Genomic DNA, 22,642 nt, shown 5'->3' with positions numbered 1-22,642 from the left:
CAAACAACAAGATTTTAGATTGACTACAAAACAAAATTGCAAACATAAATGTATAAAAGGATGTAGAACCACAATATTGAGCCATAACCACATGTCTTAGGATTTCATAGTTTAAATTTTATTGGTAGCACCACATAGAGTAGTGATGGATAGTGTCTCTCCTGCATTGTCTTTGATTCTGTCTGATGTCAGATTTTTCCTCTCCAGTTTGCATTTTAATGATATTCTTGCCTGAAACTGCATTTATCAGAATTTAGTTACTTGTTTTGATACTAACATATAAATGTGATTACTTCACCAGTGCCTGGTCAACAGTCATTTAACAGCCTGAGGAAAAATAATGAACTAATGAACACAAGCACATTGTAATTTCCCAGTAATGGGACTAATAAAGGATTATCTTATCTTACTTTTTTTTTTTTTTTTTTTTTACTTTGCTTCTATTTTATCAGTTGTCAAAATCATCCCCTTTGTTGCTATACCAGTGTGGAAACACACCCAGACACACCTCAAGACTGGTTCTGCTTGTTCAGGGATGATCGTTTTTCTTTTATAATACAAGTATCACAACATCATTACTGGGTAGTTACAATACAAATAAAACACCATGTACAGCACTTACATATACATGATATGTATGGAAGCAAATAAATACTGTAACAGTTTGAATTTCGTGAAGAAATGAATAATACTGGATTTACATCGTTGAAATGTTCATTTTAATGATCATATTCATTGCCTTAAGGTAATGCAATGCGGTCTGCTGAAATCTGTGGTTAATTAATTCTTAATTTTGCATGATTTTTCATTTTTGTGTCTCATTTGTGTCTCATCAAACTTTAATTAATTTTAAAAAAGATGCAAATGTGGAGGAATTTGATTTAGGCTTGATTACTTATTCTTGGTGACTTATATTAGGCTATAACAAATCTGTGCAACTTGCTCCTACACATAAAATCACAAAGAGATTTTTCAAACTGAATAAAGTCTGCGTTATTTAAATAGTTTCAGATTCAGTAATGTCTTAATTCAACAATTAAAAAATTCGGTTGATTATAAAATTAAATTATTGTGGTATTTATTTGCTTCCATACACAACACAAAGAGGATAATTTACCCATTAAAGCTTATTCCATGACGTTATTAGATGAAATATTAGCCTCTCACCAACAGAGGGCGCCAAGAGAAGTTACAAGGACTCGCGAGATAAGACAAATCTCACAACCTCGGTCAGTCTCTTTATTTCTCGCGGGATTTCGAATTTCCTCCTCTTTCACTCCCTGTAGCCAACATGGCAGTCGGCAAGAATAAGAGGCTGACCAAAGGCGGCAAGAAAGGTGCCAAAAAGAAGATGTAAGTAGCAAATTCACTCATTGTTACTCGAAAGAGGCTTTGCATTTTTCAATAATGTCAAATGTGTTTAAGAAATGTGAAGGATGAAGATGATTTTAAATAGATGTTACAGGGCGAGTACTAGTCTCGTCGTCGCCGGCCTCTGCTGCGCTGGATGAAGTTGTAGCATGCCGTGTTCCTGTGTTAGTTCGTTACAATTTATTTATGTTTATCATATTTGTCTCTTGGGTTTCTAGGAGGTCTGCCTATGGAAACCTAAAAAAACACCAGTTTGGCCACATACATACTACCAGTGACTATTTGCGATAGGCTACCAAATGTTAGCATGGACTTAGCCGAGCTTACCTATCAACATGGCAGTCAAATGCGACAGTTAATTGATTACAAATGAGGATAACCGTAGTTGCACCGGGCTACTGGAGTGGCTGAATTGTATGGTAAAGTCGTTTGGGAAATCATTGACATTGAATTGCTGGAGCTAAGTTATCCGTGTTGTTCTCTGGTCTGATTAGTGTGCGCTGGAGTGCGTGCTTAGTCGGCTTGCTAGCCGACGTAAGGTCGTAAGCCCACTGTCCAGTCCCGTCTGGATTATGATTTGTATAGAGTGGATTATCATTTCTACTTGTTCTCATGCAGTGTGGACCCTTTTTCCAAGAAGGACTGGTATGATGTCAAGGCACCAGCCATGTTCAACATCCGCAATCTTGGCAAGACCTTGGTCACCAGGACTCAGGGAACCAGTAAGTTTGAAAAGTGATCATTTGCATTAATACTGCATTGCATTAATAGAACTGTCCCACACATTACTGTCATTGTGTAAAGACCTTGTCCGTGAGGGATGATTGAGATGATAGTCAAACTTACGGATGAAACTTTAGATGCTGTTTAAAAACCTAATAAGTGGCAACTATGTGGATAGCCTTCGTTTTGTAGTGGTGATATAGGATAGTGTTTCAGTCCCAAATGGTGGTTGCTGATTATTTCTCAGAAAGTCATATCCCAAATACTCAGGTTCCACATGTTCCAAAGATTGCAGTTACGTTAATCTGTACATGTGCTTCATTTCTAACTTGTATGCATCATCCTGCAACCACCTAGGAATCGCCTCAGATGGTCTTAAGGGACGTGTGTTTGAGGTGAGCCTCGCTGACCTGCAGAACGACGAGGTGGCCTTCCGCAAGTTCAAGCTCATCACTGAGGATGTTCAGGGCAAGAACTGCCTCACCAACTTTCACGGCATGGACCTGACCCGCGACAAGATGTGCTCCATGGTCAAGAAGTGGCAGGTAATGATGAAAGGGTGTTCTGTGTCTGCCTCAAAATTTAACTGTAGCCATTATGTGTTGAGGCAACAATACCAAATCAGTACTTGCATGATCCTTATTAGACTTCAAACGTTGGTTGTTACCTAGTCCTGTTTTAGAAGTTTATTATTCCACAACATTTATAATTAATCATCAGGTTTATGTGCCTTATTTAGTAAATGTTACAGATCAAGATAATCTGGTTTGAGGATCAGTGGCAATGTTTGGTTGAAACTAAAAGGTCAGGTGTTTGAATTTTTAGGCTGGCTGCTTTTATTTGCTTAATTAACTACTTTAGTGGTACCAGAAGTAAACTGGTACAGAAGAGCCTCTAAATGCAACTGAAGAGACCTTACTAGAAAAAAAGAACAGAGGGTTGAGCTTTCTTTGGGGGCAAAACAGGCATGAAAATTAATTGTATGATTTGTCCTGTACTCATGTGGCATTTGTGTATTACGGAGATCAGTAGCAAACCTCCTGAGGAGTTTTTACATTTGTTAGAAGCAAAGCAAAAAGGCTTCAGTTAGACTCCATGTTGCATTTCTTTTTTCAGTAGTCTTATAATTTCCTCCCTGCCCCTGCAGGAGCAGTGCTGCCTTGAGTTTAGGAGCATTTTGTACTCCTGAACAGCTAGGGTATCTTTATATTGAGCTCTATGAAGCTCTAGAAAAGAAGTGAAGTTGGTGTTTGGGTCGTTTTTTCCCCACACTTTTCAAATAATACTATGAAGCATTTGGATTAAAGTTTCAAATGTATTTTTGCTCACCAGACATACTGCTTATGGTTACTGACTCGATATGTATCTTGGTTGCAAAAGGTCATGCTGTTCATCCTCTCGTAATGTAAAGACATTTTGCTTGTTTTATTTACAAAGCTTTTAAATAAGTGAATCTCGCAAACACCAAGTAAACAGACCTGCCATCTGGTTATGAGAGTGTATCTTATGTGAAGAAGGAAATAGATGGCAGGTGCAAGGAATGTGAGCATGATGAGTTAGATTACCACGCTGTTTGGAATATAGGTACTGTCACAAATGGAAAGATGACAGGTTGAAACTGTTGTGGGGTGAAATCCTCACTGCGACATCTAATCAGGATTGATCTGTCTTCATTCAGACCATGATTGAAGCCCATGTGGATGTGAAGACCACCGATGGCTACCTTCTGCGTCTGTTCTGCGTGGGTTTCACAAAGAAGCGCACCAACCAGATCAGAAAGACCTCCTATGCCCAGCACCAGCAGGTCCGCCAGATCCGCAAGAAGATGATGGAGATCATGACCCGTGAGGTTCAGACCAATGACCTGAAGGAAGTCGTCAACAAGCTGTAAGTCAAGAACAGTTTCTCCTGCAGAAATTAATCATCATTTGGTCAAAGTATATTTTAAGTAGTATATAAGTTAAGTATATAGCTTAAGTTCAATATTCAGAGAAATTTTTAGCACCTCAAGACCTTGAATCTTTTCAGGGAAAATGCTTGTATGGCTGGGACAAGCATGTGAAGGGTTATGCCCATCTGACAAGTTGCTTTTGTGTGACCCAATGACAAGAATCATGACATTTGAATCTGCAGCTTGTTTAAGGTCACAAAGTACACTGTCTCACAGAATTGTTTAATATTACAAGAGCACCAGACAAACACCTAGCCTGTCATGTTTTTAAAAATGAGACCTCTTTTAGCCACATGTACATCTGGCTTTGCTCCCATCTTCTGTTTTTCATGGTGGCTGGCATCCACAAGTTTGCATTACTTCCCTCTGTTGGCCTGTGCCTTGCCAGTGACAAGGTGCAAGACAGAAATGTTCCTGGATGTAGCTGTGTGTGTGTGTGTGTGTGAATAGGGAAAATCACAATGTCTGAAAGGCGATTTCCGTAATTTATTGGAAACTTTTTTTATTTAAATGCTGTAGTGTTAATTGTGATTACCCTTTGCAGTAATGGGTTGTGTGTTGTTGTTACAGGATCCCCGACAGCGTTGGTAAGGATATTGAGAAGGCCTGCCAGTCCATCTACCCTCTACATGACGTCTACGTCCGCAAGGTCAAGATGCTTAAGAAGCCCAAGTTTGAATGTAAGTGATGCACAGCTGAGACACTGGCTATACCAGTGGATTTTTAAGCTTTCAACCTGTGGAAACACGTGATGACAAACTGTTTCGGTCCCAGATGATCGCCTGATTACCCATTGAGATCAGCTGATGTTCCCTCACATGAGGGGAAAAAACATTGTTTTCGGTTATTGTGGAGAGATGACAAAAAAAAAAGCTGTTTGTTCTGTTGCAGTGGGCAAACTGATGGAGCTCCATGGTGAGGGCGGCGCTGGCAGTGCTGCAAAGGCAACCGGTGATGACGCTGGAGCCAAGGTGGAGAGGGCTGATGGCTATGAGCCCCCCATCCAGGAGACAGTCTAAAACATCCTGACAGATTTAATAAAAAATGTAAATGACCAACAGACTTTTTTTTCCTTTCTTTTTTGTCTTGTGCATATAGTAATAGAACACAACCGAAACCTGTACAAGCAGTGAAATCAAATCCAAAAGTTGAGGCTGCAGAATGAAAGATGCGTGTGCCAGTTTTAGTAGAGGCTCATGTGGCCATGAGACATAATCTGTGCCAACTGTTCCATATCGAGTGATTTTTGATTTATCCAGTACATTAGTTTGAATTCCATAAAACGAGTTTTGCATTATAGTAAATTTTATGTAGCACTTTTGAAAATGGAAATTACAAGTGATTTGGGAGATGGCAAAATGAGGCAAAGGTAAAGACTTAGAACAGCGGCAATTAGAGGTGGTCACATTCATGGCAATCTCCATTACTCCATTACTTGAACAGAAATCTAGAAATGAGTGGCTAAAATGGTACAAATACTTAATCTGGTATCAATATTTTTGTTCCCTTTTAAGTTGTCTGACCTTTATTTGAATTGAATGGAATGTAAGCGACAAACCCAGTTATGAAGGAAAAGTCATAAGGTATTAACTTTGGACAGGAAAATGAGAAACCACTAGGTGGCACAAATGCACAGGCAGTGAAGAATCCTGAACTGCATGTAATACCCTGTGTGTATTGAAAATGTCAGCCGGCTTTACTCTGATATTTATTAATAACCACAAGAAATTATTCAATAAACATTTAATTTTAAGTTAATGCAGCAGGTAAAAAGAAAAAAAAAGTTGAAATACTGTGTTCCAGTTTAAGAGTTCTCTTTAGACTTTTACTGGTGAAAACCTCGGGTCGCTCAGATCTCATCTCAGGCCCAGGAGCGTCCAGCAGTGTCTTCTTGTAGTGAAGGCAACATGGTTTTAGGTTAGTACTTGCACATAGTTTTTAGGTACCAGGGCCCGCTTTCCTCTCAAATCCCCCAGGTACCATTCTTCATCAACAGACTCCAGACCGGTTATAATATCTCCAACCTGAGAGAGATGGAGTGAGAGGGTGACTCAATGGCAATGCTCTCAGTAGGTATTTGTATCTTAACTTGTGCATTAGGGACAACAATATCGCTATACCTGCAGAGAGAGCTCCTCATCACAGTCTGATGTGAACTCATACATGGCCCTGGCTCTGCCCCCAACAGCAGCTATCTTCTGCTGGTCAACAGATGACTGCTGGCCTGCTGAAAGGGACATACACTGAATTAACGTATCAGTGAAACTGCCCATGTGTCGATTAATTATTTGTTTCAGAATCAGAATTCCTTTATTTATCCCCGAAGGGAAATTCCTTTCGTACAGACATTGCACTTGCAGTTTTCCTGACCGAGAAAGAAAAGTGAAAGATATAAAAATAGGATAAACAAAAGCAAGATAAGTCTAAATCTAAAAATACAGGTACGGGTTCTTATTCTTATAGCTTAATAGTGACTATTTGGTGCTTTAGACTGAATATCTTTGTTTGACTAGAGTAATTTGAAGATATCACCCTGGGCTTTCTTAGAATTGTGAAAGGCACCTTTAATAGATGAATAAGGTCTTGAGCATTTGAATCAATAGTGAAAATATCCACTGCTGGCAATCACACTGCCAGTGATAATAGTTTGTCACTGTTAGATGCAAAAGTACACTTGATTTGCCCCACAAATCAATTACTTGAAGAATGTGTGACAAATTTTCTCTCACATTTGTGAGCAATTTAAGACCTTCTCAACCAACCACATGGTAGCACCAAGACACTCTCTAATGCGCTTGTCTATATTGACACCAGATCGGAAGTACAGTACTTAGGCAGTCATTTTGTCGCATCGTCAACATACCGATGCTGTGAGAACTTCATACCTGTGCAGCTCTCAACAAAAGCAATGGGGAATATGCCCTCTCTGCCGCCGAGCCTGCCGCGGCTCCACTCAGCATTAATGTGCTGGCTGATCAGGATGCAGTCGCCCTGTTGAAAGGACAGGTCGCCCTCCGAATTGCCAGCAAAGTCATACAGAGCCACCACCCACTCCACGCCAGACTGAGATGCCTGCAGAATCACCAGGGCAAGAGATAAAGGCAGACAGATGGTATAGGTATTGGTAAAACGAACACCATTCACCGTATTCAAATGGAACAAGCCTTTATCTGTGATTTTTTTCTTTTCTTTTTTTGGTTGGTTGGTTCTTGTTATTTATTTATTTATTTATTTATTTTACCTGAGAAGGTTTGGCAACCTCAGGGTGTGTACTTGGAGAAGTAACCATGCCTGTGGGGGGAAAACAGGTTACTAACAATTAAACCCATACATCATCCATCAGCCATTAACAATTTGTTGGGTTTCGTGACCTACTAGTTTTCGTGTTCTACCACTACGTTTAATATGAGAGGAGTTGCAAGCTGACAAAATAAATATACAAATTCAGTATTTACAGGACTTCAGAATTTCATTCAAAAGCCTTCATGATGGGAAATATAACTATAATGTGTTTTGCTAATTTCCTAATATTGGACAAATTACAGACATAAAGTTCTGGGACACTTATTTTAGTTAGTATAGTTTGTTGTGGTGAAGTACTTAATGGTTCCATAAAGAAATCTACAGAAAATAACAGCTAACTGAATAAATAAAAAAGTAAATTAACTTTTTATAAAAATTTGGGGGGATTGGACTTTAATTAAGGATCTCAGTATTTACACTAAACTCACCCCTTTGGATCTTGTTGCTTGAATGTGTCCAGAATTCAGGTTCATTTTTGTTAAGATGCCTTTTGTAAACAGCTATTTAATTAAATATAAACAGAAGCACAGATTCCTGACATGCCATCGAGCGAGATGTCAGCCAACATGAAGGGATAAAGGCTTTCCGCTGATAGACACAGTTGCTGTTCTGTTTTTATTTGAGGATCAAGCGGATGATATGTTGGTGTAATGTAAATATTCCCATTTAAGACATTGGCAAACTGAATTTCAATTAATTACTGGCCAAACAAGGGCATGGAGTAAAGAATGAGTGGATTTAGTGCTGGTGCTTCCATGTAATCTTACCAGGCAATGCTATCTTGTTGACCTGTGTCTGCTGTTGAATCAGAGGTGGAGGCAGATCTTCAATGACCTCCACAAAGTTAAGAGGGAAGATACCAGTAGAGATGCCAATCTGTCCTCGAGCCCAGTCCTGTCCAACGTACGCCTTCAGCTGGATCACATCCCCCTCAGAGAACGTCAGCTCATCACTGTGCTCCCCCTCGAAGTCGAATCTCGCCACGCATCTTGGACCACTTTAGGGGAGTCAGCAACATTTGAAACATCAGGCTAGTTCATCAGCGCAGTGTGTAAACACTGGTGCAAACAATTATGCGGTATAAACAGTACCTGACTGTAGCAGGTGGCGGCTTCACTTTCCGTTCAGGGAGGGGTTTTGGTGAATTTGACTGGAATGATAATGAAATTGTTAAATTCAGTGAATCTTCAATCATAGTAAACATTTTGAAATGACACAAAGATGTGATCTCTGCTTACCAGGACTTTGACATAATTGATGGGAAAGAAACCAGTAGCTCCCCGACAGGTGCCCTTGTACCACTCACTATCCACCTGCTCCACCATGGTCACAACATCTCCAGCTCTCAGACCGAGTTCTCCTGGACCCACTGTGTGTGTAGGACACATCACCAATTTCATAGCTGTGTATTATGGATCTGTATAACAGTTAAAGCCTAGCATACAGATGGGAATCAGCCTGGTTCTCTCTGAAGTGCAAGAATATCACTAATGTTTGTGTTTGAGTTTGCATATGAATAAAGAAATGAGACTCAACATGTTAGCTAGCTTCAGGGGTGTTTCTAGATGTATTTTTAAATTTTGGACAGAGCTGTTAGCTACTTCCTCCTATTTGTGGTTGTAGCACAGGACAAAGCTAGCCTAGCTCTCTCCCAAAGATGAAAAATACTCGTGAAAATTGTACTTCTTTTGTGTTCTGTATGTAGTTTGTTTAGTCAATGTATATAAATCCTGTCGTACACAAGTTATTTTTCCAAAATGTCAAACTATTCTTTTAATATATTGTCTTATTTTATTGTGAGTATTAGCAGCCGTTTGGTTATAAAAAAAAAAAAAAAAAAAGATGTGTCACCTGGAATGAAGTCGTGTAAGGCCTGCACCTTCAGCCCATAACCAGCTAAACTTGAACCAGTCGGACTGGCACCCTAAAAGGCAGAAGAAACTTAGCAGTGAATGTATCACAGCCCATTGGGCACAAAGGCGCAAGAAGCCTCAGGTATTTTAGGCACGTAGGTATGCTCATAAATAAGAACAAGTTACCTGTGGTGGGGACGCGTTTGAGACGGAGTCGAGAGGAGTTATGACCTTAATGTGAGACTTGCGGACTCTGCCTCTCGAATCTCCAACTTGGCACTCAAATGTATTGCGGTCAATCTCCTCCAGCAGCAGAAGCACTTCATTCTTCTATTTAAAAGGCCAACACAGATATTCTCTGTCACCGAGTCAACTTTGTACATCCAGCTCTTTTAGAAATCTTGTGGAATTGAGACTAACATCTCACTTTTATATAAAAGTAATATGTGAGCTAGTAAAAGATAGCTTAGACACCTGAAATGTCAGTTCTCCTGTATTAGCCCCATTGTAGTCCACGGCAGCAATCCCATGAGAAAGCTGAAGCTGGTGAAAGAAAGCAAAAGTAAAACATCTGCTCATCAAACGGTACTTAAAACATGATTACAACAGTGGGATCTCACTCACAGTGTATTTGTTGTAGAGACGGTGGCCTGGGTTGGGCCTTGGAGGTAAGACAGGTCCTTTCCTGTGGGGCTTTTGTGCCTGGGGCTTCGGTGTAGCTTCCTGTGGTGCTGACTGGGATCGACCTGTGGACTGAAGGTTGGGTGGGGGAGGTCTTCCTGGGCCTGTTTTGGCTGGAGGTGGGCGAGGTGGAAGGGTTTTGCTTGTACTCAGCCTCCTGAAGTGAAACACCATCATCAAGTTGAGCAAGCTTTTTACAAAGTGTTCTAAAGTGTACCACGTTTAAATGTTACTGCTAGATGTGCTTTTCTTTTGACTCACCGAGGTGGCAGTGATAACTCTGGCCCAGACTGGAAAGAATCCTGGAGGAGAATCCAATTGTGAAATTTTATTAGGACTAAAACAAATGAACACACCGCACATGGTATTGGAAACCATGGAAACCAGGCTGCAACACATAGCATTCATCCACAGCTAGCTTCAGCTCAACAGCAGGCAATGTGCTCACGGGGCTACAATAGCGTCTTTGTTTGTGCAAAGCCGAGGAAATGAAGCAGGTAAGCCACACAGCTGACAGACAAGATAAACCTGATTGAGGAAGATTTTCTGGGCACAAAATGCACCACGGCATAGTTTAAAAGTGAGCAAGTTTAGAAAGGAGAAGGCCCTCTGTATGCACAGTAGTAAGAAAGAGGTAGACAACACAAGTTTATTCTCCTTCCTGCTCATTTTTAAATTGCTCAGGTTAATGCAAATCTTACCTGATGGGGGAGGATGGGTATCAGGCTTTGTCTGTGGTTGGTTGAGGTGCTTAGGTTGCCTACGGGCTTCTGAGGCGGAAGAGGAGGGGGGCCGTCCTGAAAATGATCTGACACTGTGAAGAGAGCTGCCTTTACTACAACATACTGAAAACCTGTACCAATATGTTTTGTATCGTTTTAAAAATAGAAACACGTGTATAATATTAAAAACACCAATAAACTATGAAATACAATGTTTGGACTCACATGAACCAGTTCTGCTGGGGACCCTGATGGTGGTTGGTCTCCGTGATACACTTTGTCTGGTGAAAGAGCCTCCATTGCTGTCTGCATTGTGCAGAGGTTTGACTGGGATGTGATCTGAATAAAGTTATTTCAGTTTCAGTTATTTACTTTGATTGCTGTGCAGTACTCTATAACATTGAAAGGTTACTTATAAATTATGGTTTAATGTTCTAAGAAAACAGCTGATTACTCAACAGATTACTCTATGGTGTAACTATTGACTATGCTGCATAGCTACAGAGCAGTAAGAACAGAACAGTCTCACAAAATTTACAGTTTAACATAAAACGCGACTCACTTGATGGATTGTCCACATACTCATTCTCTTTGAACATGGACGCTGAGTTGTGGTTGTTTATATTAAGGTTCAGTTTCAGGGGTTCCTTAAAAGGCTTCACCGGAGGTGTTGGTGGAACTGGTGGAGGTTCCTCTTCATAGATGCTGTTAGCTCTGGTCAGCACAGAAGGACGTGATCTGTTTGGGATGACTGCCCTGTTGTTTAAAGCTTCTAGTTCGTCTTTTATGGACAGTCCCACAGGTTTCTTAGGAGGCTGAGGTCTGGTGGCTGATATAAGGTTTGTAGATGAGACACCCTGGAAGTCATCGTCTATACTGTGGCTAAACTGAGGTTTAAGAGCTGCAGAAGGTTTAGCAGCAACTGGGGGTTTGTTGATGGCCTTCCTAGGTCGAGGTTCGGGTTTGACTGGTTCAGTTGCCTCAGCCTGACTCTCAAAGGCCTGGATCCTGGCCCGGATGTTGCGTTGACTGTGGCTAGCGCTCATCTCGCCACCAGCATTTTCACCTTGTAAGGTCTCGTCTGTTTGTTCTACAGTGTCGCTGTTGTTCTCACGCTTGTTATCTGCATTAAATATCTCCAATAACTCCTTTAAATACTTACTCGATGAAACCTCTTCTGGATCAGAGTGACTGTTGTCACAATTTTCACTGAGCCTGACCAAAGTCTGAATTTTGACCTCTTCTGTAACTGCCTGCTTTCGGGCTTTTGTACGAGGAAGAGGAACGGGCCGTTGATTGTGTTCTGAATCTGAAGTAGAGGTAGTAGTTTCAGCAGCAGTGGTAGAAAGGTTTGCTGTAGGAATATCCCAGTGTACAGTGACAGATCTGGTGCATGTATGAGAGAAATCTGCTTGATTGGTTTGCTTTACTTCCGACTTGGGGTCACTTTGCTCCTCAGAGCTTGTGGGTGGTGCAGTATTTGTTGCAACCTCCTCATCGGTGGGTTCAGTGGCAGGTTCTCTTTTCACTGGTTTCAGAAGCGCTGGCCTTGGTGGTTTTTGTGGCCTTTTACCTGGAACGAGACGTGACCATCATGGAAGAATAATCACGTGTAGAAGCAGAGATAGACTGAAACTTAAAACTGGCAGTTCAGTAGACCTTTACACCATCACCACTGATTCTCGTGCCTTACCAGCTGGTCTTTTCTGCACTGACTGCGGGGCAACGGTGGAGGCGTCTTCCCTCACAGGGTCAGTCTGCGTGGCACTTGTGGCGGTGCAGGTGGTCCGGCGGGGGGCTGCAGTGGGCTTGACAATATGCTCTTCCTGGGTCTTCTCTTGAATCACCTGGTCATAGGATGGTGGGGGCTAAGTCATGAAAAAGAGAAGCATTCACACATCCAGGATATTTTATTTATTCATGTGCTGTATATTAAATTAGGATTTATTTTTTAAGGTAATGAAGGGGGTTTACATTCTGCAATTAAGATCCAGTATTTTTAGATTTAATATATTGAAATTACAATAATAATCATAATAGAATAAAAATGTCACAGTTGGTGTCTGCATTTTCTTTGAGATTCTGGCTATACCTCTGCTTAAAACTGCAAAAACTTGCTCAGTTTGTTTTCAGTGTATTCATACGCGGACAACAAATTCATAAAACACCTAATTTAGATCAAAATTGATTAGGTCTACCTGGGAAACAGCCTGTATGCCTGTTGACCAGCCTTTCTGAGGAGGAAGGGGAGGAGGGAAAACCACAGAGGGTCCTGAGAACCAGCTGTTACTGGCCAGAGGTTCTGCTGAGACGATGGTGATCTCTGGTCGCCTGGAACAAAAACCACAGCCTATACTGTATATCAAGGGCACCAATTCAGAACACCAGCATACACATGGTTACAGATGATTGGCTTTCTGCTTTGTTTGCATTACCTTCTTTCTCTGGTGTGATCACTCTGGGAGTTTGTTCTTGCTGAAAGGAGAAGAATCATAATTATGTTAATTATTTCTCACCTTTTTTCACATTTCAAAAGACTTCGATCTAAAAGACAACTTTACATTGTGTTTTCTGTTTTCTCAAAAAAAAATTATATAAATGATTGCATATTTTATATAATTATAATGAACAAAAAATTTTTTAAGCATGCTAATAACTCTCCCTTATAAATCTTTCATTTTAAACAAAAGACTAATTCAGGATGTGTTGCTTAAATGTGACCTGCAATTGTCACTGAAATGTCACTTTTTCTCACACAAACTCACTTCGTTTGATAGCAGCTCGTATAGAAGACAGCGGTCCTTGGCTGAGGGAAAAAAAAAAAAAAGCACAACAGGATTTATCACTAAGGTGTGGGTCTCACACAAACCAGCAGGTTCATACCTGTGTGGTGACTCAACTGTTAAAGAACAAAATCTCTTCAGTCACACCTGGCCTACACCACACAATACGCTCAATCCACACTGGTATACTGCTGTTGTAAAGCGAAGCAGAGAAATAGGATTTGAAGTATATGACTTTAAACTAAAAAAATGACATAAAGAAAACAGGAGAATGTTTAATAAAAGAGCTTCATGGTGTAAAAAGAACAAAAAATTAAAGTAACAGGAAATACAAAACAGGCTAAAACAATAAAAAGAGAAGGAGATTCTAAAATGTCAAAGGAGTCATAATACACAGTGCATTTTCTGTATTCTATGTAATTGCTGAAGGGACGAATTATTGCTTTCTGAGATGTAAACACAGAATAGGAGTGGCACATGTGAATGGAAGCAGATGGAGATATTTTTGACTCAGCTTAATATAGGAAGAGCTCAAAGCTGCTAGTTCAGATAATTATGGTTTAAATAAGGCAAGAACAGCAACAAGGCTTTCGCCAGGCAAATTTTATCATTTCTGCATTACAATACTCAACAAAGTGATGGTTTTTCAAATCAAAAATATTTCTAAAATTTAAAAAAAAACTGAAGTCTCGCCACAGGTTTGTACCACAAAACGTGCTGCAAAGAGTGATGACTTCCAGATTTACACGAATGAACAAATTTAACCACCCGTTAAAGTGCTGTTCATGGTCTCGGCTGAAAACCGCCTACCGTACATCAACGCGGTGCCCTGTAGACGGTACCACTTCCAGGTAAACACAGGACAAACAGCTGCTCCTCTACACATCACCCTCTCTCACCGCGGGAGCCGAACGTTTGACACAGCGTGACGTTTACTCCTCAGTGGTGAAGGTTCTGATCACACCGGAACATTAAGGTCCCTCGTGTTTGTGCTTTTCTCACTTAAAAGTGTAGAGATTAAACAACTGCGTGCTAACAGCCTCTTTACCAAAGCTGTGGTGAATTCTCTTGACAGCAGAGGCAGGCTCATCATTAATGCATATCGTGCTTATTAAGGAACGACTGCAGGAGGGTGATGCAAACTCTCTTGGGCAAAGACTAGTTGCCTCTCCCCGCCCCGGTCCTGATAACACGTGATTTATTTAATCCTTATATTTGCCAAGCTGCAAACAAGGATATTAAGGATAAAAACATCCTGTGGACTCTTAAACTGTGTTTTAAATTATTTTCTCTGTCAGTTCTTCAAGTGTAAGTGAGGAAGCTTTACTTTGCTTAATGTAAACAACAACAACAACAAAATCCAGGGTGACCCATTTGTATCCCACAGTGACCTTCTGTCAGTCAGTCAGTGAGAAGAGATCAGTGTATTGTTTGGTCCATTCACAACCTCGCCATCAGCAGATCTGACTGTTAAAGGCGCAGGGCCCTGTTCCCAGCAACACATATGGTTCACTGATGGTGAGTCAACAGCTTTTAGTAGTAATCCAAAAAAAAAAGAACAAAAAAGACATACCAAGAATTTAAATGATCTGGCTTGGTTCTTTCAGGATGATCTGCAGAGAAAAAGAGACAACAGAGGTTTAAAATGTGTAGCAACAAAGATAACATCCCAGAACTCACAGCATTAATGGAATGAAGATTTATGTCATTTACATGTCATATCTGTAATACAAGTGGGTTATAGGGATAAAATCCTCTGTATCAATATAATGCATATCCTGATAGAGTATAAAGTCTAATTGGGAAACTGTTAAGAGATAGGATCATCAAAAGGGAATGACTGTTTTGTCTGATTCAGTGGGTAGCTGACAAATCAGTCACACTCAACCAATCCTTTTCACTGATTTGCTACATTACTCACAATGGCCCAATACACAGAAATATTCAGGTAAGTACCACCATGGTTTTATTTTGTCTCAGGGTATATATTGTTCTCTGTTTGGACCAGGACAGTAGGATGATTTTCACTGTTTTGACTCCACTCAGGTGCACTGGCTTTAAAATGAAACAACATCTATACGATTAAAGCGCCGTCTTTCAGCTAGAAAGGTGTTGGAAGGTGTTCACATCCATACTGAATGAACAAGGATTTGTAACACTTTCAGAGGAATATACAGTCCCTTGATTTTAGATAACTGCAGCACAATGATGGTTTCAAATATCATCCCCTGAATGAAAAAAGCTCCTGAAAAAAAGCAAGAAGTGAAGAAGATCGTGCCATGCAGGATTGGCAAAGGGATGATATCACGTCTACTGCCGTCTATGGGCTCAGAAATGCAACATACAAATACAATAACTCTGACTATATTTTAATACACCCCATAAACACAAGTGTCAGAACTTAACAGCAGCAGTCATCAGTGTGGTAGTCAGTGTATGAAGCATCATGATGATAACCAGACTGAATCAGTAAAGTCAGAGTGACACAGAAATATCTATAAACACTTTTCTAACATTAGTCAGCTAAGATACCAGTCAAAGCAGGCAAAACCTGTAGCCTGGGAATGAATTTAAGGAACTATGTAACCCTTAACCAGCAGGAGCAGCAACTAAAATCTTGATGAACTGGTTAGTGTGTTAAGTGTGCTGGTGTTTCCAAATATAAAGACACAATGATAACCAGAATGAATTCACTTGTTTCTACATTTGACATCTAATATACATATATAGACATAATTCAAATACAGTGGATTGACAGACTAAACTATTTTAGGAGTATAAGTGAAACATCGCTGAACAACAATTCTTATACAGAATTCCTAAAGAGAGCGGCAGTACTGTCAAAAGAACTTCAAGAGATCTGAGGTACGTCATTTTAAAGGAAACTAATGAAGTTCAGTATACTCAGGCAAAAGTGAAAGGAAGCGAGCAATCTCCAGGTTATGGTTTTATTATTTCCTGAGGTCTGCTGTTTGGCAGTGACCTGGATTTGCTTTCTCACTCAAACAACAAGCAATAAAAGCAGCCAAAAGTAGATTTCACATCCAAGTTCAATAGTTAACCGCAAGACTGAGGAGCAATATCAGTAATGCAAACAATCTAATCTAAGGTAGTTTGTTTCCTCATATTTCAGAAGGATCCTGGAGAAAAAAAACTACAGGCTATGGTTTAAGTCACCATTATTGTTAAAGCCTTTAGCCTGAAACCACGACCTCGTTTGCAGTCAGATCCACCTGTCGCACCTGTTACTTGTTATCCATTAGTGCCACAGTGCTCCCACCTCAGGTTACACTTCAACAACCTGTGGAGCTAGCTCCAGTGTCTACTTTCACTTAGTGAGAAAAAAACATGTTTTCAGCAAGTCAGACAAAGTATCAAACCCTTATTTCACATACACAAACACCACCATTTCCTTGTGAATATGTCGTCTGATTTACATAGCAGCACAGTTGTCTCGTTAGCTTTCACTTGTGTGTGTGTGATGCGCTGCACAAAACGTGTCTCTGGTGATATCATGCAATGATGTCCCTACCTGTGAGGAGTTAAAGGAATAAATATCAAATCTTCAGCATCAAAAGAATATTTCCAATAGGAGCCTTCCTCCTGCTCCATCGAGTGAGTGTGATAAAAGACTAGCAGTCACACACACCCACAGACAACAGGACAGAGAGGGAGGGCCCTAGAATATCTCAGCTCTCCTGTGTATACTTGGCCAGCCTGATGAACTGGAATGTGGTCGATCAGGAAGTAGTGGCTGTTCCACATGTCGCCGCACTGTCACTGTCTCTTTCCTGCAAAGTTAGAGGTCACAGGGATATTCACACTCCTGGCATGACATGAATAATTAACGTTTGGCCTGTTTGTTCAGCTGAAATTTGGCTGAAAGGTGGTCAATAACATTATCAGAGTACCTAAGGAGCCTTACTGTCGCCTAATATAAGGCCATTTTATCGCTTTAAAAATAGTGACAGAATTTTAAAATCAGTATGAAAACTTGCAGGTAATCTGTTCATGGCCTCATAGGAGTCTTATTTCTTCTGAAACATATAGCAGATGACTTGGATTTTTATGCGAAACCATATCAAATAAAATTATAACAGGCAAGCCAACTGGTAGCATCACCTATTAACATATAACCTGTACATATACATACACCTATAACCTATACCTAACATTACTGTCTTTGCTTTTTGCACTTGTATGATACATTACAGACATTAAATAGCAGATTTAAAAGTTCACTAGTTGGCTGGATTTAAGTCTTCCAGTGGCCAGCACCTCAATATTTTTTATATCCTGGTTGAGCTGTAGCAATTCCCACAGATAGTGATTAAAAACATGGTTAAAAATTAAGTTGTGAATGATGAGCTCAGATATGAAGCACTGGCATGGATACTGGGAGAGTAAACTGGTATGTAGATTCAAAAGCAATGGCCCTAGATGGCTAATTGCCAGCATGCTCACAGTGGCAATGCTAACACGCTAATCGTGTAAATTATTTACCACGTTTGCTGATTGCTAACATGCTCACAGTGGCAATGCTAACACGCTAATCATGTAAAATGTTTACCACGTTTGCTGATTGCTAACATGCTCACAGTGGCAATGCTAACACACGAATCACTACCACAGTCACTATCTTAGGTTTGCGAATTCGCTTGCTAATTACTACAAAAAGACAAGCACAGCTGAGGCTGATGACAATATTGTTAGTTTTCTAGACATTATGGAAATTTAAATTTTGAGGTGATGGCGGCGCTAGACAAAAGGTCAGGTGATCACCAAGGCTATTATGATTCACCCTCTGGAGAGCACGAATGTCTGTTAGCATGATTTGCTCTGGCGGTATCCCACATTTGTCAGGACATTTTAATACGAACCAAAGATATTAACCAAAATTATGCTAAAAAAAAAAAAAAAAAAGGTCAAATCACCAAACTCGGGGGACTGTGGATATCTGTAGCAGATTTCACAGCGATCCATCCATTAGTTGTTGTGATATGTCAATCAATACGGTGGCCGACAAGTGCAAACGCGCTGCATATACGGACAGGCGCTGCAAATAAGAAAAAACAAATGCAAAAAGAAAACGCTGCATATGGAGTCATACAACTGAAGCTCAGCACTGCCCCTAGAGGCCTGGAGTATTTCTGTTGTATGACTGCATATGCAGCGGTTTTTTGGGGGTTTTTTTGCAATTGTTTCTTGTTTCTTTCTGTCTGTATACGCAGCGCGTTGGTGCTTGTCGGCCACCGTACCAATCAGGACCAAAGAGGTGACACAACAAGCTGACATTGGTATTTCTTAAAAAGCATGCAGATTATCTGAAAGAGCAGAACCCCACGACAATGCAAACTGTGCATGAGAAGACTTTTGAGAAAATGCAAATCCTTGTCAGATTAATTGATGAGCCCCATGAACACTTCATAAAGTTTTAGATTCTAATTCTAATCACCACATATCCCTTGGTATTTAAAGACCACAGACACCTGAAAAGACACCACAAGCAAGCACATGGGGAAAGCTGCCAAGTCAGCAGGACGGGTTTCTTCCCTTCACAGCCGCACTCTCACTTGAACACATGCTGACATTACTCAGCACAGCAACAGCAGGCACAGAGCAGCTGGTGTTGCGGATGGCAACAAAGGGAGCCAAAGAAAAACATTCTGCCTCTGAGCGCCGCGCCACACTGGCCAGAACTTCATGAGTTTGACAGGGAGTTTAGCTGTCGTCTTTCTCCAGCTTTGGCTAAAGTAGCGTTTAATGGTGGATTGTAATTAAGTACAGCTTGAACATCTACAGCAGTAAAATGCATATTAATGCAGTAGGAATATTAATCCAAAAACATCATATAAAATGTCAAAACACTCACAGGGACCATTTTTCTACAGAATGAGTACTTTTACCTTTGATGCTTTAAGTAAATTTAACTGATTATACTTGCATACGGTTTTGAGAGCAGGACTTTTACTTGTAGTTGTTTTCATGGTGTGGTATTAGTCCTTTCACTTTAGTAACTGATCCGAACACTTCTTCCACCAGTGTCGTGTCATATTGAACACGCAGGGATAAACACGACATTTTTGTTGCTGCTAACAGACGACCATACAAAACAGATTTTCCCTCAGCTGAAGAACAAGACAGATTGTGGTGTCATGAATGACTAACGCAATGTCAACAGCTAGTGCGGACCTTTAGTCGGAGAAGATTCGATGGCGCCAATGCAGACGAGTGATTCACAGCGGAAACTACCTGAAATGGACATATATGCTGGTACACACCACTCGATGGAATGTATCACATTCAAACATTATTCTGAAGGAATAAAGGCTGCATCAAGTAGAGACAAGTACAGTTGGTTCCTGCCACAGCGGCCTGTCTCCAACAGAAATTCCCATCCAGACAGCTGGTGGGGTCAGGGTGTGGTTTGGGGGAGGTCTGAGCTGATACACTGGTTGCAGATAAATGGGCAAAGTAATGGGGTGGGGTTCAAGGAATAAGAGTTTGCACACCAGGTGTTGGAAGAAAAAATAGGAACAAAGACAACTGTTGAGAAGGAACCTTGTTCTTAAGCAAAGTAGAGGGTGTGTGTGTGTGTGTGTGTGTGTGTGAGAGAGAGAGAGAGAGAGAGAGAGAGAGAGAGAGAGAGAGAGAGAAGCAGCTGACTGACAATGAAAGTTTACGTCTGTGCATAAAATCACAGGCTTAAGCCAAGTCAAAACTAAAAGAAAGACGAGTGACACACTATGAGGTGTGTGGGCCACTAAGTGGGTAAGCGATGTAACTGTGATAAGGCGACAGCTTTTCGGTTCTGTTGCCTGTGGCTACTGTTGCTCTCAGCGCCTGCAGGCACATCATTTAATGATGTTGATATTAGCGCACTTTGACTCTGCTCTGTGGATTTTTCAGTGATAACCCAAAGAAATTTGTGCTATCACATCTTCGCTGATGGGGGTTATTGATTATGATGCCCTTTCTATTGTCGTGCAGTATTTTATCTTAAATGGAATGCTTTCAAACTTAAAAGTTTTAGTTTACTTACTCTCAGGAGGCCGAAACTTGACAACCAGCCTATCCAGTGTCAACGAACGTTCTCCAGTGTGTGGTAAGAAGTATAATTACCACATTAAAATCCCTAAAATGACACCTACTACTTCTCCCTCATTAAAAATCCCCAAAACACAGAAATATTTTCCATTTCACAAGTTTAGCTGCTGGACTCCTGCTTCACTGTATTATCAGTGTGTGTGTGTGCACACACTCAAGTTGCCGTATCACACCTGTGCACGTTAAAGATTTCACCAGGATTGGCCTCCAAATCATAAAAGTAAACTTAACAAAAATTTACACTTTCAGCAATGGATGTGAAAACAGCCTTCTGGTTCCAAACACATAGCAGACAATGAAGCAGAAACATTCAATAAGAACGAGAAAAACAAAACCAACAAACACATCTTCGTCCACACAACAATCTGAAATGAATGCAGTCTTGATGTTCACAATGATGGATTAATTACACATCTCAGTTAAGTTCCAAAAGGCTGCTGATGGATTTTCATCTAGTTTGCAAATGAATGGAGAACAATGGCTACATACGCCCACATTTCCCACAAGACAACTGCGTGATTTGCTGAAGTATGTAAAGCAGGCCTGTGAGTGATGTGTAGCAAATTGGTGAAAACATGCAAAATTCAGTCTTTACAAAAAACCAAAAAAAAACAAAACAGAACAACAATGATTAAACTTGCTTCTTTGTCGGTCACCAAACGCATTTAATCTGCCCTTCAGTTCTCAAAAGTCAAAACCAAACGCTCCACTTCGACACCAAATGATCAGCAGACAGCATGTTTTAACTCAGCATGCAGTCGCTGGCAGACTGAGGAGAGGATTCAGTCCATCACTGGCCTGTCAGCCTGGTTTATTCCCCAACATACCTGCTGTTTGGCTCCTGTTCCCGACATCCCGCGGATCTCTGCGCCCCATCTCTCCCTCCTCTTCACGCCGGGCTTCGGCCATTTAAAGTCGAATTAAAAAACAAAACAAAACACCGAAGAGCCTTTATTAGAAATGTGGTTACTTCATCTGTCTACGCGGTGGTTAAAAACGTGGCTCACTGCCCCGTCCTCTGGAAGTTTCATCTGGTCCTGCCCTGCAGTGGGTGGAGGAGGTGGTGCCACTCGCTGTGCGGGACCCCAACACGCAACGCAGTCCAACTTCTGCGTGGGGATGTACACAGAGAGAGCGGGATTATCCCTTTAGTTCACGGTTAACGCTTCAGACAAAAGAAAATATTCACTGGCTGGAGTGTCTTGTGGTTCAAATATATCAATCTTGGTGCGTTTGTCTCTTCAAAAAGTCAAGAACAACTTCTAACAAGAGCCAGTCAAATACCTGGCGAGACCAACATTTTAATATTGTTCAACACTTTACACTCGGAGGTGCACTTCAGTCGCTCTGCCACTAGATGTCGCTACAGGCCTGCTCACCTTTACCAAACCCGTCCAACTAACTTCAAGATATACAAATAAATACTAGTGTTTTCAGATCAAATCATTTCAGGTGACTGTGACTTGGGCTAAATTTATCCTTAAATCAGACATAAATGTCGGATCTTCCCTTTTCATAACTCTACAGTATAATTTCATGGTGGAAATCAAGCCCGGGTGGATTTAGAGATCCTGAACAATAAGTAAAAGCTTTACACAGAACCAATAAATATAGGAAGGGACGTAATGTGGGGACGATACACAACATGAACCAAATAAGCTTCAGAGGAAAGTCTTAGTTTCTGGATTAACCAGAGTGAAAATAAGCTTGTATCAAATGTTATTATTTTAAAAAGACTCGTTACTAGAGAAATTTCGCCTTTAAGTCAAGTAAGAATTAATTTGTCACATAGCTCTTATTCACACTGTCCTTGTATTTCACTTTTTGTCCAACGTGTGGCGGTATACTGTGGATATCTACGTGAAATCTGAATTTTAGCTCTTATAAAAGTAACCAATATGGTTTTTTGTTTTTTTTAAACTGCCCTTATGTCAGTAGGATCGGATTACTCTTTAAATGTACAAATTATACTGCACGTTTCTCATCCAAATTAAAGGTTTGGGAAACTGGAATACTTGGAAATATTATTTCTATTGAGAGAAGTGGAGCTTCAGGAGACCAAACAATCCAGGCTGTCCGTGAATTAACCATGACAAACTCTGGCCCACAACAAGCATCCAGTAATATTACGCTTCTCATATCTCACCA

General features: G+C 40.6%; 2 protein-coding genes and 1 non-coding gene across 7 annotated transcripts; 2 read left to right on the top strand and 1 right to left on the bottom strand.

The window, feature by feature from the left end:
- The first annotated feature begins 1,199 nt into the window (after window positions 1-1,199).
- rps3a (ribosomal protein S3A) lies at window positions 1,200-5,107 on the top strand. The gene is made up of 6 exons (XM_046415450.1): window positions 1,200-1,353; window positions 1,990-2,093; window positions 2,452-2,639; window positions 3,773-3,981; window positions 4,616-4,725; window positions 4,937-5,107. Exons 1-6 carry the CDS (start codon window positions 1,292-1,294, stop codon window positions 5,062-5,064), a joined length of 801 nt encoding a protein of 266 aa, XP_046271406.1. The 5' UTR covers window positions 1,200-1,291; the 3' UTR covers window positions 5,065-5,107.
- On the top strand, window positions 4,789-4,856 carry LOC124053904. The gene has a single exon (XR_006842263.1). It is a non-coding gene; the product is annotated as a small nucleolar RNA SNORD73 (small nucleolar RNA).
- Window positions 5,108-5,734: 627 nt separating the features above from the next.
- Window positions 5,735-21,542, bottom strand: sh3d19 (SH3 domain containing 19). Of its 5 annotated transcripts, none has more exons than XM_046415369.1 (21): window positions 21,322-21,542; window positions 14,961-15,000; window positions 13,370-13,410; window positions 13,040-13,079; window positions 12,803-12,935; window positions 12,298-12,472; window positions 11,167-12,177; window positions 10,830-10,943; window positions 10,584-10,696; window positions 10,144-10,184; window positions 9,826-10,039; window positions 9,676-9,744; window positions 9,388-9,528; window positions 9,200-9,272; window positions 8,587-8,717; window positions 8,440-8,498; window positions 8,116-8,345; window positions 7,287-7,336; window positions 6,931-7,117; window positions 6,166-6,272; window positions 5,735-6,069 (listed from the first exon to the last, which is right to left on the bottom strand). In XM_046415369.1, the coding sequence occupies exons 1-21, from the start codon at window positions 21,401-21,403 to the stop codon at window positions 5,959-5,961; spliced, it is 3,162 nt and encodes a 1,053-aa protein (XP_046271325.1). In that variant the 5' UTR covers window positions 21,404-21,542; the 3' UTR covers window positions 5,735-5,958. The 5 variants fall into 5 exon arrangements, with proteins under 5 accessions (XP_046271325.1, XP_046271335.1, XP_046271308.1 ...); XM_046415379.1 differs by having other exon boundaries at window positions 9,388-9,531; window positions 12,298-12,451; window positions 21,322-21,541; XM_046415352.1 differs by having other exon boundaries at window positions 9,388-9,531; window positions 21,322-21,538.
- Window positions 21,543-22,642: the final 1,100 nt, after the last annotated feature.

The sequence above is a fragment of the Scatophagus argus genome, chromosome 2, assembly GCF_020382885.2.
Source record: "Scatophagus argus isolate fScaArg1 chromosome 2, fScaArg1.pri, whole genome shotgun sequence".
NCBI lineage: Eukaryota > Metazoa > Chordata > Actinopteri > Scatophagidae > Scatophagus > Scatophagus argus.
The sequence above is the reverse complement of the archived record's forward strand: the minus strand, read 5'-3'. Positions and strand labels throughout refer to the sequence as shown.

What these genes read in the sequence shown, in the direction of transcription:
- rps3a (XM_046415450.1), top strand. Translation starts at nt 1,292, where the DNA reads ATGGCAGTCGGCAAGAATAAGAGGCTGACCAAAGGCGGCAAGAAAGGT. An exon ending in AAAGGTGCCAAAAAGAAGAT is followed by an intron (nt 1,354 to 1,989) that starts GTAAGTAGCAAA and finishes GTTCTCATGCAG; the next exon opens with TGTGGACCCTTTTTCCAAGA. An exon ending in CACCAGGACTCAGGGAACCA is followed by an intron (nt 2,094 to 2,451) that starts GTAAGTTTGAAA and finishes GCAACCACCTAG; the next exon opens with GAATCGCCTCAGATGGTCTT.
- sh3d19 (XM_046415352.1), bottom strand. Translation starts at nt 21,403, where the DNA reads ATGGCCGAAGCCCGGCGTGAAGAGGAGGGAGAGATGGGGCGCAGAGAT. An exon ending in CCAGATCATTTAAATTCTTG is followed by an intron (nt 13,411 to 14,960) that starts GTATGTCTTTTT and finishes TTTTTCCCTCAG; the next exon opens with CCAAGGACCGCTGTCTTCTA. An exon ending in TTTTGTTGAGAGCTGCACAG is followed by an intron (nt 6,273 to 6,930) that starts GTATGAAGTTCT and finishes TGTCCCTTTCAG; the next exon opens with CAGGCCAGCAGTCATCTGTT.